The sequence below is a fragment of the Bubalus kerabau genome, chromosome 7, assembly GCF_029407905.1.
Source record: "Bubalus kerabau isolate K-KA32 ecotype Philippines breed swamp buffalo chromosome 7, PCC_UOA_SB_1v2, whole genome shotgun sequence".
NCBI classification, from domain to species: Eukaryota; Metazoa; Chordata; class Mammalia; order Artiodactyla; family Bovidae; genus Bubalus; species Bubalus kerabau.
In genome coordinates, this window is record NC_073630.1 from 30,396,577 (window position 1) to 30,410,621 (window position 14,045).

At 41.6% G+C, this 14,045-nt stretch overlaps 1 protein-coding gene and 1 pseudogene across 5 annotated transcripts in view; one reads left to right on the plus strand and one right to left on the minus strand.

The window, feature by feature from the left end:
• Positions 1-4,845: 4,845 nt before the first annotated feature.
• Positions 4,846-5,173, minus strand: LOC129657177 (elongin-C-like; annotated as a pseudogene).
• Positions 5,174-10,803: 5,630 nt separating this feature from the next.
• The window catches only part of SEC24B (SEC24 homolog B, COPII coat complex component), an 80,059-nt gene continuing 76,817 nt past the window's right edge, over positions 10,804-14,045 (plus strand). For 2 of the 5 annotated variants that reach the window (XM_055587941.1, XM_055587943.1), the window contains exon 1: positions 10,808-11,168. In XM_055587941.1, coding sequence (XP_055443916.1) covers positions 11,042-11,168 — 127 coding nt within the window. In that variant the 5' untranslated portion in view covers positions 10,808-11,041. Of the gene's footprint in view, positions 11,169-14,045 lie in introns of all 5 variants that reach the window. The other 3 variants (XM_055587944.1, XM_055587945.1, XR_008716877.1) reach the window with 2 other exon arrangements.

A 14,045-nucleotide genomic window follows, 5' to 3' on the forward strand; every position in this document is an offset into this window, starting at 1 on the left:
GTACATATACACAATGGAATATTATTCAGCTATTAAAAAGAAAGCATTTGAATCAGTTCTAATGAGGTGGATAAAACTGGAGCCTATTATACAAAGTGAAGTAAATCAGAAAGAAAAATGCCAGTACAGTATATTAAAGCACATATATATGGAATTTAGAAAGATGGTAAAGATGACCCTATATGTGAGACAGCAAAAGAGACACACATGTATAGAACAGTCTTTTGGACTCTGGGAGAGGGCGAGGGTGGGATGATTTGAGAGACAGCATTGAAACATGTATATTACCATATGTGAAATGGATCGCCAGTCCAGGTTCCATGCATGAGACAGGGCACTCAGGGCTGGTACACTGGGATGACCCAGAGGGATGGGATGGGGAGGGAAGTGGGAGGAGGGGTTCAGAATGGGGGACACATGTACACCTGTGGCGGATTCATGTCAATGTATGGCAAAACCAATACAATATTGTAATTAGCCTCCAATTAATATAAATAAATTAATTTACAAAAAATAAAAATAAAACACACAGAGAAGAAATGTTAACTCAGCCCAGAGTGTGTCTCAAAGCACATATTTTCCAAACTTTAGTTGAAGGGGGAGAAACTAATAGACATCAGGACTGCAAATTTTCCCACTAGTAGTTATGGAGAAAGTACATGGATTAGATTATATGCTTCAGCTATGCAACTTAGAGCTCCACTACAGTTTCATGGAAAATAAAGAACTTTTTTTTTTCTTGTCTTGGAAAGTAGGCAGGAAAGGCCCGCTTTACTCATATATCAAACCTCCCCCAGATCCAGGAAATAACAATGAGGACTGGAAATTCTTTTTGGATTGTTTGTTCAGTCTACAACTGGGTACCATGTGATCCGGTGTCTGTGAGGCGTCTCATTCAAAGATAATGGGACTAATTTTGTAAGTAATAAAGATTCTTAGTATTAAAAGTGTCCTTAAAGGAAACTTATTTACAAAATTAGTCCCATTATCTTTGAATGAGATGCCTCACAGACACTGGATCACATGGTACCCAGTGGTAGACTGAACAAATTTAATCCAAAAAAGGATTTAGAAGTTTCTTTAGAGATGTATGGTGGCTTCCCTCCTAGCTCAGTCAGTAAAGAAACCGCCTGCAATGTGGGAGACCTGGGTTCGATGCCTGGGTCAGGAAAATCCCCTGGAGAAGGAAATGGCAATCCACTCCAGTATTCCTGCCTGGGAAACCCCATGGTCAGAGGAGCCTGGCAGGCTACAAGTCCTTGGGGGGTTGAGGAAGGGCAGTCGCAAGAGTCGGACACAACTTAGCGACTAAACCATCACCATAGAGATGTATTAATACTGAGGCCTTTTACTGAAAAAGCAAAAAGGAAAGCCTCCTACAGCATAATCTCTTCTCTCTCTGAAGCTTCTTACGACCTCATTACTCATGACAGCTAAAACCTCCTCCTGCTCTTTCTTTTTTTTTAATGTTTATTTTTTATTTGACTGTGCAGGTCTTAGCTGTGGCATGTGGGATCTAACTCCCTGACTAGGGATGGAACTCAGGCCCTCTACATTGGGACTGCGGAATCTTAGCCACTGGACCACCACGGAAGTCCCTCCTCCTGCTCTTTCAATCCCCGAGTCCCTCAGACTTTTGCTTCTACTCTGTTCCCTACCTTTTCCTACGTTTTCCCTACGTGGTGTAAAAGTGAGAAGCCATGGGGTGAGGTGTACCTGGGCTCCAGTCACACCAAGGAGATGACTGGAGGCTTTTCACTATTCTTCTCTTAGAGCATGTGGCATCCCTTAGAATATGCAATCTTTTTTCCTGAATGTTTGTCTACATTCCCTACTTTGTTATAGTTAAAAGGAGAAAATCTCCTGGGAGAAGTTCTTGTTTAAAATGACCCCTTCTTATACCAAGTTTCCTGTAACTTGAACCCTATAACATCATATGTTTGCTAGAGTGTGATAAGGACTATTTTAGTCTATTACATAGCAACTGTCTTTAGGAATCTCCTTGATTTCTACTTTTCATTAGCGAAGAAGAAGGCTGTTCTAAGAAAAAAAAAACTTTTTGAAAGAGATGAAGAGATGGTGAACCAAGGAAGTAAAGAAACTCTCCTTCAATATAGTTTAGAGAAAAGGAAGGACCCCCACAGGAAGGACATTGTTTAGTCTGCTAGAGTTGCCATAACAAAATACCACAGACTGGTTGACTTAAAACAATAAAAATTTATTTTCTTAGTCCTGGGGGCTAGCGGTCAGTGTTTCAGCAGGGTTCACTGGCTTGCAGATGGTGCCTGAGGGCTAGCTGTCCATGGTCAGTGTTTCAGCAGGGTTCACTGGCTTGCAGATGGTGCCTTCTCTCTGTGTCTTAACAGGATCCTTCCTCTTCTCATAAAGACACCAGCCATAATGGATTAGGACCCATCTATATGACCTCACTTTGCCTTAATTACCTCTTTAAAGGTCCTATCTCCAAATACAGTCACATTCTGAGTTACTAGGGGTTGGAACTTCAACATCTGAATTATGAAAACTGAAAGTCGCTCAGTCATGTCCGACTCTTTGCAACCCCAGGGACTATACAGTCCATGGAATTCTCCAGGCCAGGATACTGGAGTGGGTAGCCTTTCCCTTCTCCAGGGGATCTTCCCAACCCAAGGATTGATGCCAGGTCTCCTGGATTGGAGGTGGATTCTTTACCAAGTGAGCTATCAGGGAAGCCTTTTTTGAATTATGAGGGAACACAATTCAGCCCATAACACGTTTAAATTTTACTGGAATTAGACTTGGATATGACTTTGAAGACTTTAAGGATATTAATAAAAGTTTTTTTTTAATTACTGAAAATATCAAACTAAACAAAATCCAAATGACAATAGAATGACAGACTGTGGAATCTGGAATTGGGTGCAAGTTGCTGAACTTTTGTCCCAATGTGTGGATACCTTCAACCCTGCAAATTCTTGGACGTTTTTAATAAGGCAAGCTTTTTAGACATCTTGCCATCATAGTTGTTTTTTAAAGTATGTCCTCTCTAAATGAATTGAGATGAAATTTTTGAAATTTCATACCAATTTGAATTTTTTTCAATCTGGCATTTTCTGAATAGTGAATTGTCTCACACAACTGATTCTTTTTCAGCTAACTGAAGTTTATCCTTTAAAGTGGTTTAAAATTTTTAAACTAGTTTTCTGTAATAAAGAAACTCCTTATATTTTAACTTAGATAGTTTCATTAAAAAAAAAAAATCAGCTTTCTGGAGCAACAGTATATCAATTTTGCCTGCTTCCAGCAGATGGCACTAAAGATTGTACAAAGTAATTTTCTTCTGGGGTAGAGCTTTCCAGCTCCTTCATGTCAGAGCAGAGCTGGAAAATAAGAGTATTTTCACTTAATAAGTAAACAAGGGTTTTGCAGCCAAAGGAGACTAGCAGTTGGATCACCTAAAGGCCCCTCTGATTCTGATTTGTTGCTTCTACATTCACATGTTGAAGCCGTAGCCACCACCATCCCTCATGTGACTGTATTGGAAATAGGGCCTTTGAGGAGGTGATTAAGGTTAAACGAGGTCAGAAGTTTGGAACCCTGATCTGATAGAACTGGTGCCCTTATAAGAAGAGACACAAGAGAGAGAGCTCTCCCCACACCATGAGAAAACGCAGTGAGAAGGCAGAGCCCTGCAAGCTAGGAAGAGAGCTCTCACTAGAACCCTGATCTCAGACTTCCAGCTGCAAGAGCGGGGAGACAAGAAATTTCTGTTGTTTAAGCCAATCAGGCTATGGTATTTTGTCATGGCTGCTGCTGCTGCTGCTAAGTCGCTTCAGTCGTGTCCGACTCTGTGCGAACCCAGAGACGGCAGCCCACCAGGCTCCAGGCTCCTCCGTCCATGAGACTTTCCAGGCAAGAACACTGGAGTGGGGTGCCATGGCAGCCTGTGCTAATACAGTATTTTTCTAGGACAAACAATATCCAGCCAGAGGGAAAGTAATTGGCAAAATGGAAACATCGTTGAATGGGTGGCAAGATGATTAATGTCAACATCAAGCATAGTAACCCATTAGGAGGCGGTTCACTATCTTTTTTATTTTTAACATTGCAAAGGAAACTTTAGAGTCAATGAAAATACAGTACTTTGGATTGACCAAAATGCACAATGCACGTGAGACAAAAGTCATATAGTTTATTTGTTGACCATGTGGCTACTGTTCAAAAAGTCCCTGCTTCTAAAGTTGTACTTAGTAATCTTCTAAAATTTTAAATAAAGTTCTTAAATTGTAGCAATAAACAAAAAGATAAGATACACTTAAACAATACTGAGATTTACCAAAAGATGGTTAAGAAATTTCAACTCTCAAGTCTGACAGTTATAAAAAATCAATATTTTGGCTAAATTATAAATATGTTTATAATGCAATTATTTGCAATGATATGCAACTGTATAACTCTAATAATGCTAACAACTGCTATAAGATCAGAATAGGTTTTTTGAAAAATACTAAAAACATAAAAATATATAACCCCATTAATTACTTATAGAACATGTTCAATTTATGCCTAAATTTCAGCATTTACTGTATCACCACAGCTCTAATTTAAAAAATCACATCTAAGGGTAAGGCAAAACCACCTAAGAATGACATATTTGTTCATGTCTCAATTTGTTCATCAATTTGTTGATGTATCAAACAAATTTCAACTCTGCTAGGCAAAGAACAGAAGATAATCTGCTTTGCAATGAGTTTAAAGTTCAGTTGTACACAGGCAACATTCTATAGATGAAAAAAAAAAATTACTAACTGAACTATAGGTATTAAATACTGAAAAAAGTTAACAGTTTATTATAATTTATTCTATTTAACAATCTAGGAAGTTCCTAGCTATCAGCAATTCCAGGGCAATTTCAGGTGTAATTGGGAATTCAGGAATCTCCATGGAATGAAACTTGTAGGTGAAATACATGCATACTTTTTGGTAGCACATGTGAAGAGATTTCTCTAAAATTGACTACATTAGTTTCGTTCTCAGCAAATTGACCTGGACCACTCAACATGGCTTTAATTGTTCCTGATGTTAGATCATGTTCTTTTTTTACAATAAATTCATGACCATCAGAAGATACTGATTTGACATACATGGCACCAAGGCCCACACGACCACCATAGGTTTTCTCTTTGCCATCCATTAGATTCTTATGAAATTCTACTTTGCATCCAGAAGAACGTTAGTAGTTGCTTGCCATTCCCACAGTCCGCAGTCACCACACCTGGTCCCCAGATCTACGCCACGGCTCCCCACCTACCCCCAACTGCCTGCCACCAAGGGTTCTGGGGAAGTTGGAGGAATCATTTCTGCTGGGTCACCGGTGGGTCAGTATCTTAAAAAAGTACTACTCGTGTAGAAAGCCACAGATGTGCCAGACCCATTTAAATCTATACTTCAACATGTTATTGTTGTTCAGTTGCTCAGTCTTCTCTGACTCTTTGTGACCCCATGGACTACAGTATGCCAGGCTTCCCTGTTCTTCACCATCTCCCAGAGCTTGCTCAAACTCATGTCCATCGAGTTGGTGATGCCATCCAACCATCTCATCCTCTGTCGTCCCCTTCTCCTCTTGCCTTCAGTCTTTCCCAGCATCAGGGTCTTTTCCAATGAGTCAGCTCTTTGCATCAGGTGGCCAAAGTATTAGAGCTTCAGCTTCAGCATCAGTCTTTCCAGTGAATATTCAGGATTGATTTCCTTTAGGATTGACTGGTTTGATCTCCTTGCAGTCCAAAGGACTCTCAAGTGTCTTCTCCAACACTGCAAATCAAAAGCATCAATTCTTTGGCACTCAGCCTTCTTTATGGTCCAACTCTCACATTCATACATGACCACTGGTAAAACCATAGCTTTGACTATATGGATCTTTGTCGGCAAAGTAATGCTTATGTTTTTTAATATGCTGTCTAGGTTTGTCATAGCTTTTCTTCCAAGGAGCAAGCATCTTTTCATTTCATGGCTGCAGTCACCATCTGCAGTGATTTTGGAGCCCCAGAAAATAAAGTGTGTCATGGTTTCCATTGTTTCCCCATCTATTTGCCATGAAGTGATGTGGCTAGCTGCTATGATCTTCATTTTTGAATGTTGAGTTTGAAGCTAGCTTTTTCATTCTCTTCTTTCATCCACATGAGTGGGTGGGAATACACAGTAGCTGCTAAAGGGCTCCCTTCGGAGGGCATTCCTTTCCTCAGTGCACTTTGAAATGTAAATGAAAAGATGCCTTTGGAACCTTGTTGCTCACAGAGTGGTTGTGGACCACAAGCATCAGTATCTCCTGGGAGCTGGCCAGAAACTCAGAACCTCAGCCCTTCCAAAGTCTACCAAATCAGAAGTTGCATTTTAATGAGATCTTCAAATGATTCACAGGCACATTGTAGTTTGAGATGCACCACGTTACATCTTATATCAACAGAAAAGAGATGAGTAAGCTTGGTTCTAAAGCTTCAAAGAAACTCACTTTTCTATTTGGTGGAAATACATTTGTGACCTACGAAGAGTTCACCCTGGATTTGTGAGTATTGAGACTTCTGAAGAAAGGAGCTTTGGGAACCTAACCTGTTCATATGTGAAAGTTTCTAAGATTCTAAAAATGGGCTGTGTATCCTTGTTTTCTGGAACAGAGTGTAGAGCATAGATTTCTTAGTAGTTGAGAGGCAAAGCTATGAATATCTGTATATAAAAGAGTGATATTCTAAAGAGTTTTCAAGTTATATAGTAGATGCTCAGTAAATGAGTGTCCGCTCTATTCAATTCCCTTCAGAATACCAGCTTAGAAAGTCTCAGATGGTAGAGACCTGTGGGCTATGTTTATCATATTCTCAGTGGAATATATAAGGTTGTTCAGTTGAGCTAATTGCCTCAGGCTGCTATGTGTTTTCACTTCTACCTTCTCAATTTTCTTGCCTCTCCTGTATCTATTCTACCAACTACTGGTGTTGCTGTTGCCATTGTGCCTATATCCACAGCGTTTCCTTCCTCGGCCTCATGATTCATTCTTTCTAACCTGCTGTGGGCTGGGTGAGTGGATAGTCACAGAAATTACCGTATAGCTAAAATAACAGCCACATATTCTAAGTGAGAACTTGAGAGGATTTTCTGTAAGTGCACTTTTGCACATAGGCTATGTGGTAATTATTTGCCTAATAGTCCCACTTTTTTTTTTTTTTAATCTTTTAGAATCTTAGTTGTCTTAGACACTTCAGACTTAAATGCTAGTTAAATGACATCAACATAGGTGATCAAATGATATGAACAAGTGAAATTATTTGTTCCTATCATAATATGAGTCTTGGAACTCAACTTAGGATGCCCTAATAAAAAGAAGAAATGAAGATAAATGAGAAAAAATAAAAGTAAGTTTTGAGAAAAAGAAAAATCAAAGAAATCCATATATAAGAAAGTCAGTAGTGATATATGTAAAAGATATATATGTATACATATATATATGGGGACAGGTTACATCCTATTAATCTTTGTATCCCCAATACCTGGCCTATTAAAAATGCAATAAATCTGTAAACAGATCAGAATAAGGAGAAGAAAAAAGAAAACTGTGTCTTCATATTGGTAGAGGGACTCCTAAGAGGGAATGCCACTAAAAGAGGAAAGGTGTTCTACAAAGGTCAAATGTAATTTAAAAACTTAGAAGGGGTAAAAAAAAAAGCTGTGGAAGATGGAAGCCAGAGACAACAGAGAAGGAACTGGATTAGCATCTTTTATATATATATATAAATAGATGTTCAGTTGTTCAAGGCTCCCACAACTTCTGTTACAGAGCATGAGTCCCAAATTGGGGGTGACAAATAGTGGCACGTGTCAGAATTTGACATTCAGCAAAAATGTCCCTCCTGCACCTGTAGCAGAGCTCACTTTCAATAACAGCATTTTTTCTTTTTGGACACAGATCTGGTCTCAGCATTACCCATCAAAACAAGCAGGATTGACACTCCCATACTGGGGACTCTGACACTAGTCACATAGCTACAAAAGATCACTTTCAATGATTGGTAAAAAATTGGAGAAATGTGTTGAAGAAAAGAACTATTATCCCCCAATGTAAAAAAACAATGGACCAATTCAGCTTCATTTTGCTATTCAAAGCAGTGGTTCTCAAATTTTAAAGTACATCAGAATTACCAGGAGAGCTTGCTCTTGGCTCCCATCTCCAGAGTTCAGTAGGTCTGGGGTGGGACCTGAGAATTTGCATTTCAAACACTTTAAGATTCACCATTCAAAAGAATACTGGAACAAAATCTAAATATGTAAAACTGAAAATCTTTTGACAAGCAAAATAGTACGTTGTAATTAGCATAGGTTTATGAAGAAAAATGTAAATTAACCAACTATAGCTTGTAGTGAATAGAGCAAAGATTTTGATGCTAAAGAGACTCTGGTTTAAGCTCTGGTTCTGCTATTTACAGATTCATGATTTTTACCAAGATTACTTAAACTTTATATAAGCCTTAGTTTCCTCTGGTAAAATGGGGATAAGAAAAACAACCCCTGGAGTTACTGTGAGGACTAAACGGGGGAAATATATCTAAAAAGACTAGCACAGTGCCTGGTACCTAGTAAGCATTCATTCCGTCCTTCATCCTTTTCCTCTTCTTGGCTGACAGCAGTCGTGGGTCTTGAAGCAGTAGAGTGAAATAATATATTTTCATAAAGACTGTAGAATCTGTCATGCAAAAAGACTCATAAAAATGCTAGAAAATATTACGATGAATTAGTGGACAAGTGTAAGCAGCTTAGGTAATAAAGATCGCAGGGAGGTCCAGTGGTTAAGACTCTGTGCTCCCAAAGCAGGGGGCATGGGTTCGATTCCTAGTCGCGGAATTGAGATTCCCCATGGCTGACCAAAGGAAGAAGAAAAAGATTGTAGGGGAGAAGTGTTAAAGCAGCATTCTAGTCCTCCTCTTAGAAGACTCTCCCCTAAAGAGACAAGGTTCAACTTCATCCCCTACACCTGTGATTAAAATGGGCTTCTTACACCCCAGAGGATACATTCCAGGGGCAGAAAGCCAACTGCCTAATTATTCCCTTAAGTGGCTTTTTTTTTTTTTTTTTTTTTCCTGAGCCACTTTTCAAAGGACTCCTAGGAAGTGTTGAAAACTGTTATTGTATAATCTTCTTGATGAAGCAAGGTGTGACCTTTTGCTCACACAGAGGCTTAGGTTTTTGTGGAAAAGCTGCCAGTGCTGTGGAAAAGCACTTGCTCATTTTGTGTAGATGAAATATAATGTATTGTTGAAAATCCTAAAACTCAAAAGTACAAACTATTACAAAACACAACTGTTAATTGTATATTTGATGATATACATTATTTTTAATGATTTTAGGTATAACAGTATTGTGATGATGTTATGCATTTAAAGATACATGTTTAATGCTTACCTATAAAATAGTAACTCTGAGATTTGTTTCAAAATAATCTCAGGAGAGTAGAGGTTGGTGCCAGTATAGATGAAACAAGATTATCCAGAATTGACAAATGTTGACTAGTTGATGGGTATATGATAGCCCATTATACTATTTTCTCTTACATTATATTTCATTATCTACCTAAAATATTAAAAATTCAAGTAGTTTTTATCAATATGATACTGTTTTCTAGGACAGGATTGTCTGATATGCGTAATTTTCTCTAAAGATTCTGAAAATTTACATTTAACAAAATCATAGGTTTTAAACCTAAGAATCTGACAATGTATCTTCCACATGCAGGAACGAGTATATTTTAGCATTTGGTACTGTTTGGGTCCTTTATTAGTGTAAATGTATAAAATGGAAAGGAAAAATTAGCCAGAATTGTGGAAATAAGAATAAATTCCAAAAATAAAAACTACAAATCCAACTACTGAAACCCTATTTGTAATTCATCTGGTGCATTAAAGCACCAAGTATCATTAATTCATGGCAACAATTAAAAGGGGAACTTTGCATTATTCCAGGCCTACAACTCACTTTATGGTCGGCATAATCATTCAGTAATTAGAAATATCATCTTGCTGGATTCCATTCGGAATTCGATGTTTTTGAACAATTTCATTTCTAACACAGAGTAACTGTGGCCAGAATAAGATGGCAAAACGACTTGGGTAATGTAGTCCAGGGCTTGCTTGCCAGTTAGCACGCTGGGACATGCCAGAGATTCAGATTTCCCTCACGAAGACACACGAAGCTGAGTTCTTGCTTTGGATGCTACAGCTTCTCTTCTGAATACCAACAGGATGAGCCAACCCTTGGCAAAAATCTTGAGGAGGTTGTTTGTCTTTCAGTTTCTCTTACTCCATCCTCCCCTTTGCTCTTCCCGGTATGTAAGTCAGTGAGAAAAGTTCTCCGTTCTGACTGAGATTCTGTGTTTATCATAGAGAAATGTTTCTTTTTCCTTTGCCTTGGATTATAATTGCCGAAGGACTGGGAGCTTGAATGCCTATTTCCTTTAGAATTTAATATTAAGGGGGGGAAACACCTCAACATGAGAAAAACAAAGACAAACCCCGGGTTCCTCTTCGGAGGAAGGGTGAATGGGGTCAGTCCGGCCAGACGTAGCTCTGGGCTCCGGATGTCACCCCGCACGCAGCGCTCGAACTCCCTCCCCACCGCCGCCCCGCGCGGGAGCCGCCCCCTCGCGCCTTCGATCCAGGTCCACCACTCTCGCCCCGGGAGGCCGCCGCCCCGAGCCCCGCCTCCGGCCTGGGTGCGCCAGGATCCGCCTGCAGGGGGCGCTGCGGCGAGCGCAGCCGGTGCCTGCGGGGAGCGACCCGGGGTGGGAGTCCCGCGGCTCCGGGCTTGGGGCGGCGGCAGGGCAGGGGCCGGGCGGGGTCCCGGTGCCCGCGGCGGCCCAGTTGGGCTGCGGGGTGGAGCGCGAGCATTCCAGCCGCGGTCCCGGGTGACTCCCTCGGTGACGCCGGCCGCGTTCTTTCCTCTTCCTCTCGCCTCTCCGGCCCCGCCTTCCCTTTTCCTCCGCCCACCCCACCGAAGCCGAGCCGCCGTCGCCAGCAGCGCCGTCATGTCGGCCCCCGCCGGGTCCCCTCATCCGGCCGCCAGCGCTCGCATCCCGCCCAAGCTTGGCGGAGCCGCCGCCTCAGGAGCCGCCGCGCCGGCAGGCCCGGGCCCGGGGCCGCACCAGCAGAACGGTGAGGAGGGCGGCCCGGGCGGAGCGCGGGGCCTAGTGCCGGCGGGGCAGCCTGCGCGGCGCGATCGGGCGGGGAGGTAGGGCGGGCGGTGGGAGTTGGGGGCTGCCGGGCTGGGGGCGGGGGGCGCACGGCGAGAGCCTGACTGGGGACTGGGCGAGGGGGGACGAACGCCCCGGCGCGGGGCCGACCCGGGGCCTCGGGGACTCGGGCTGCTTCTGGAGTGTGGCCCCAGGCCCTAAACCTCCGGGGCGAGTTGGGGCGTAGAAAAGGGGCAGCCCGGAGACCACGTGAATCCCGGTTATCCCGCCCCGGGCGCGGGCGAGATGCCCAGAGCGACCCCTGTCGCGGAGAGACCCGGGGCCGCAGAGTGCGCGGTCCGGGGAGGGCTGCTTGAAGCCATGGAGCTGGGGAGGGTTGTGCCCTTCCTGTCTCGGGGAAAATTGCTCTGATTTCTGAGGCCCGGCGAGCACGCTGCCTGGAAGGAAACTTAAGTTAGTGCTCAAGTTTGTAGACAAAGGGTGTAAATAGGCAACACAAGTGTAACTGTAACCCTGACCCAGTTCGGCCTCGAGATCTGTCATTGCTGCTGCGGCTGCTACTCGAGCGTCTGGAGCTGGCTGGTCGTGTTTGAAAAGGAGCCGGTGTCAAATGGATTTAAACGAATACTTTTAGATCTGGGTGTTCCCCCCCGCCCCCCAGCTTCACTTTCAGAAACACAAAACGTGCCAGATTTGGCCCCGTTTGAGGCAAGGCCTTCATACTGGCAGCAGGCAATGCAACGTGAAGGCCGCTTTCACACTAAGGTCGTGGGCTTTGGGGATGTAACAGCCTCCGCTGAAAAATGATGCTTGCAGGATATCCATTCCCTCAGTTAGTGGATGGGGCCCGGGGACAGGGGCCCTCTCTGTATAAACGATAATGTTTCAGATGAGAACTCTCGAAACTAATTGACTGAATACTTTAGAAGAATATGTCTGGTTCTCTGTTTGTATAAGAGAACAAAGTCTGGTGGTGCTCTTCAAATGATTGTTGGACTGACCTATTTTAAAAACCCAGTCTGCTAGTGAAAACTTACTGGACTTTATAAATCAGTTCAGCGAACATTTAATTTTTACAGCTGATGCTGTTCATGCTTGCAGTTTATCGTTTATCCTGAGAACCAGAAGTTGAATTTTTTTTTTTTTATAAGTCAGACGTGATGGCTTAGTCTTCATAATCCTTTGGATCAGCCATAATTGTCAGTGTTACATGCAGTACTTTCTCTGGTCATTGTTTACTGTATGGGTTTTGAATGTGAACAGTGTAGTACGTTTTGTTCTTCTGCCCTGAACCAACATGAAGATATTATTTGTGAGCAGTTTTTGTTCTTGTAAACTTAAACATAAATTTTTGTTTTTGTTTAGTTTTTTAAATAGCTTTGTGTGTGGAAGAACTGAAAGAAGAGATCCCCAGTCTTTTAGAATATTGTAAATCCATGTTTAATAGTGACCCGAGGATTGTGTCTTTTCTTGATTTCCTGAGTATGCATTATTGTCATAGTGTACAATTTTTAAGGTGGCAGATATTTGCCTTAGTCTTAAAATTTTGTGAATACTCAGAGTGGCAGGATATCAGTTGTCATCAAGATGTTAAATATGTAAAAGATCAGTTAATATATTTAGAAGCCAGATATAGATGATGCTTGATTTCTGCTGTTTATAATCATTGCTTTCCTTTGATATAATTCATTTCAGCATTTGTTGCATGCTTGCAGTTGGGGACTTGAGATTAGCCTAAAAGATAAAACAAAATCCCTGCCTTTCTCCTAAATTGACATGTATTTTGGTGACATTCAAGTTGGTTATGACCTTGAGGGATTTGACAGATACAGGTAGGAGGGGAGGGAGGGCTGTTGGCGGGGCATGAACCAAAGTTGAAAAATTTAGGAACCAAGAGGCAAAAAGAGTGCTAGATGAGAGGGAAAACCCAAGCGATTAAAGCTGAAGAGAATACTTAAAAGCGGCCAGATTACAGAAAGGTCTTGAGTGTTAAGGAATTTGGAAATTAAGATAAAGGACTAGAGTTAATTTTTGTTTGTTTTTGTGAAAATAAGTGGCTTAAGTAGATAAATAACAAGATCAAGTCTGTTTTTGTTTTGCTTGTTCATCTCAGAGAAAAGTTACTTTTGTTTTTGGAATCCGAAGATAATGGTTAAGCAATCCTTTGGGTTTGTGATTGATTCTTCAGTCCTGTATAAACTAGTTTGCCTTTTTATATCTCTGTGGAATTCCAGACATGGTGAAAAAGAAATAGATCAGAAGTATGAGTTTGAAACATCACAGAAGACAGAGTTGTAAAACTGGATTGGTACCCAGCAATCACTTACTTTAGTGTTTATCAAACATTTTGAAAAACAGATTTCTTTTCCCAGAGGAGTTTGTAGAGCCCTGCTACAGACATCTGAAAAAAGCAGAGCTGTTGTGGTTAAAATTGAGGTGGAGATCCAGGTAAGACACCTAGTTCGATTCCCTAATTAAACAGATGAAATCAAGATCCAGAAAGGTTTGGGTGGGTGTTATTCACCAGTGCCTAAATAAGCTTCTTGAGGGTAGCTGCCTGCATCCTTCCACTGCTATATTATTCAGTATTTTCGAGGCCTAGAACAGGTTATAGTTTCATTTGTTAAATGAAGTCTAATACCGTCTTTCTAGTTCTAAGTCCAGATCTCTTTCTATTACCAGACTCTAAGAAGTCTCTTACTAGACACTTTGACTTTGGAAAGGGTTGGGAGGCAGAAGCCCAGACTTCATTAATATTTTTCCTTGTTTTCTGTGTTTAACTGTTAACATACTTTTCCCCACTTATTCCTCCCCGTACCCCACACACACTTATTTGAAG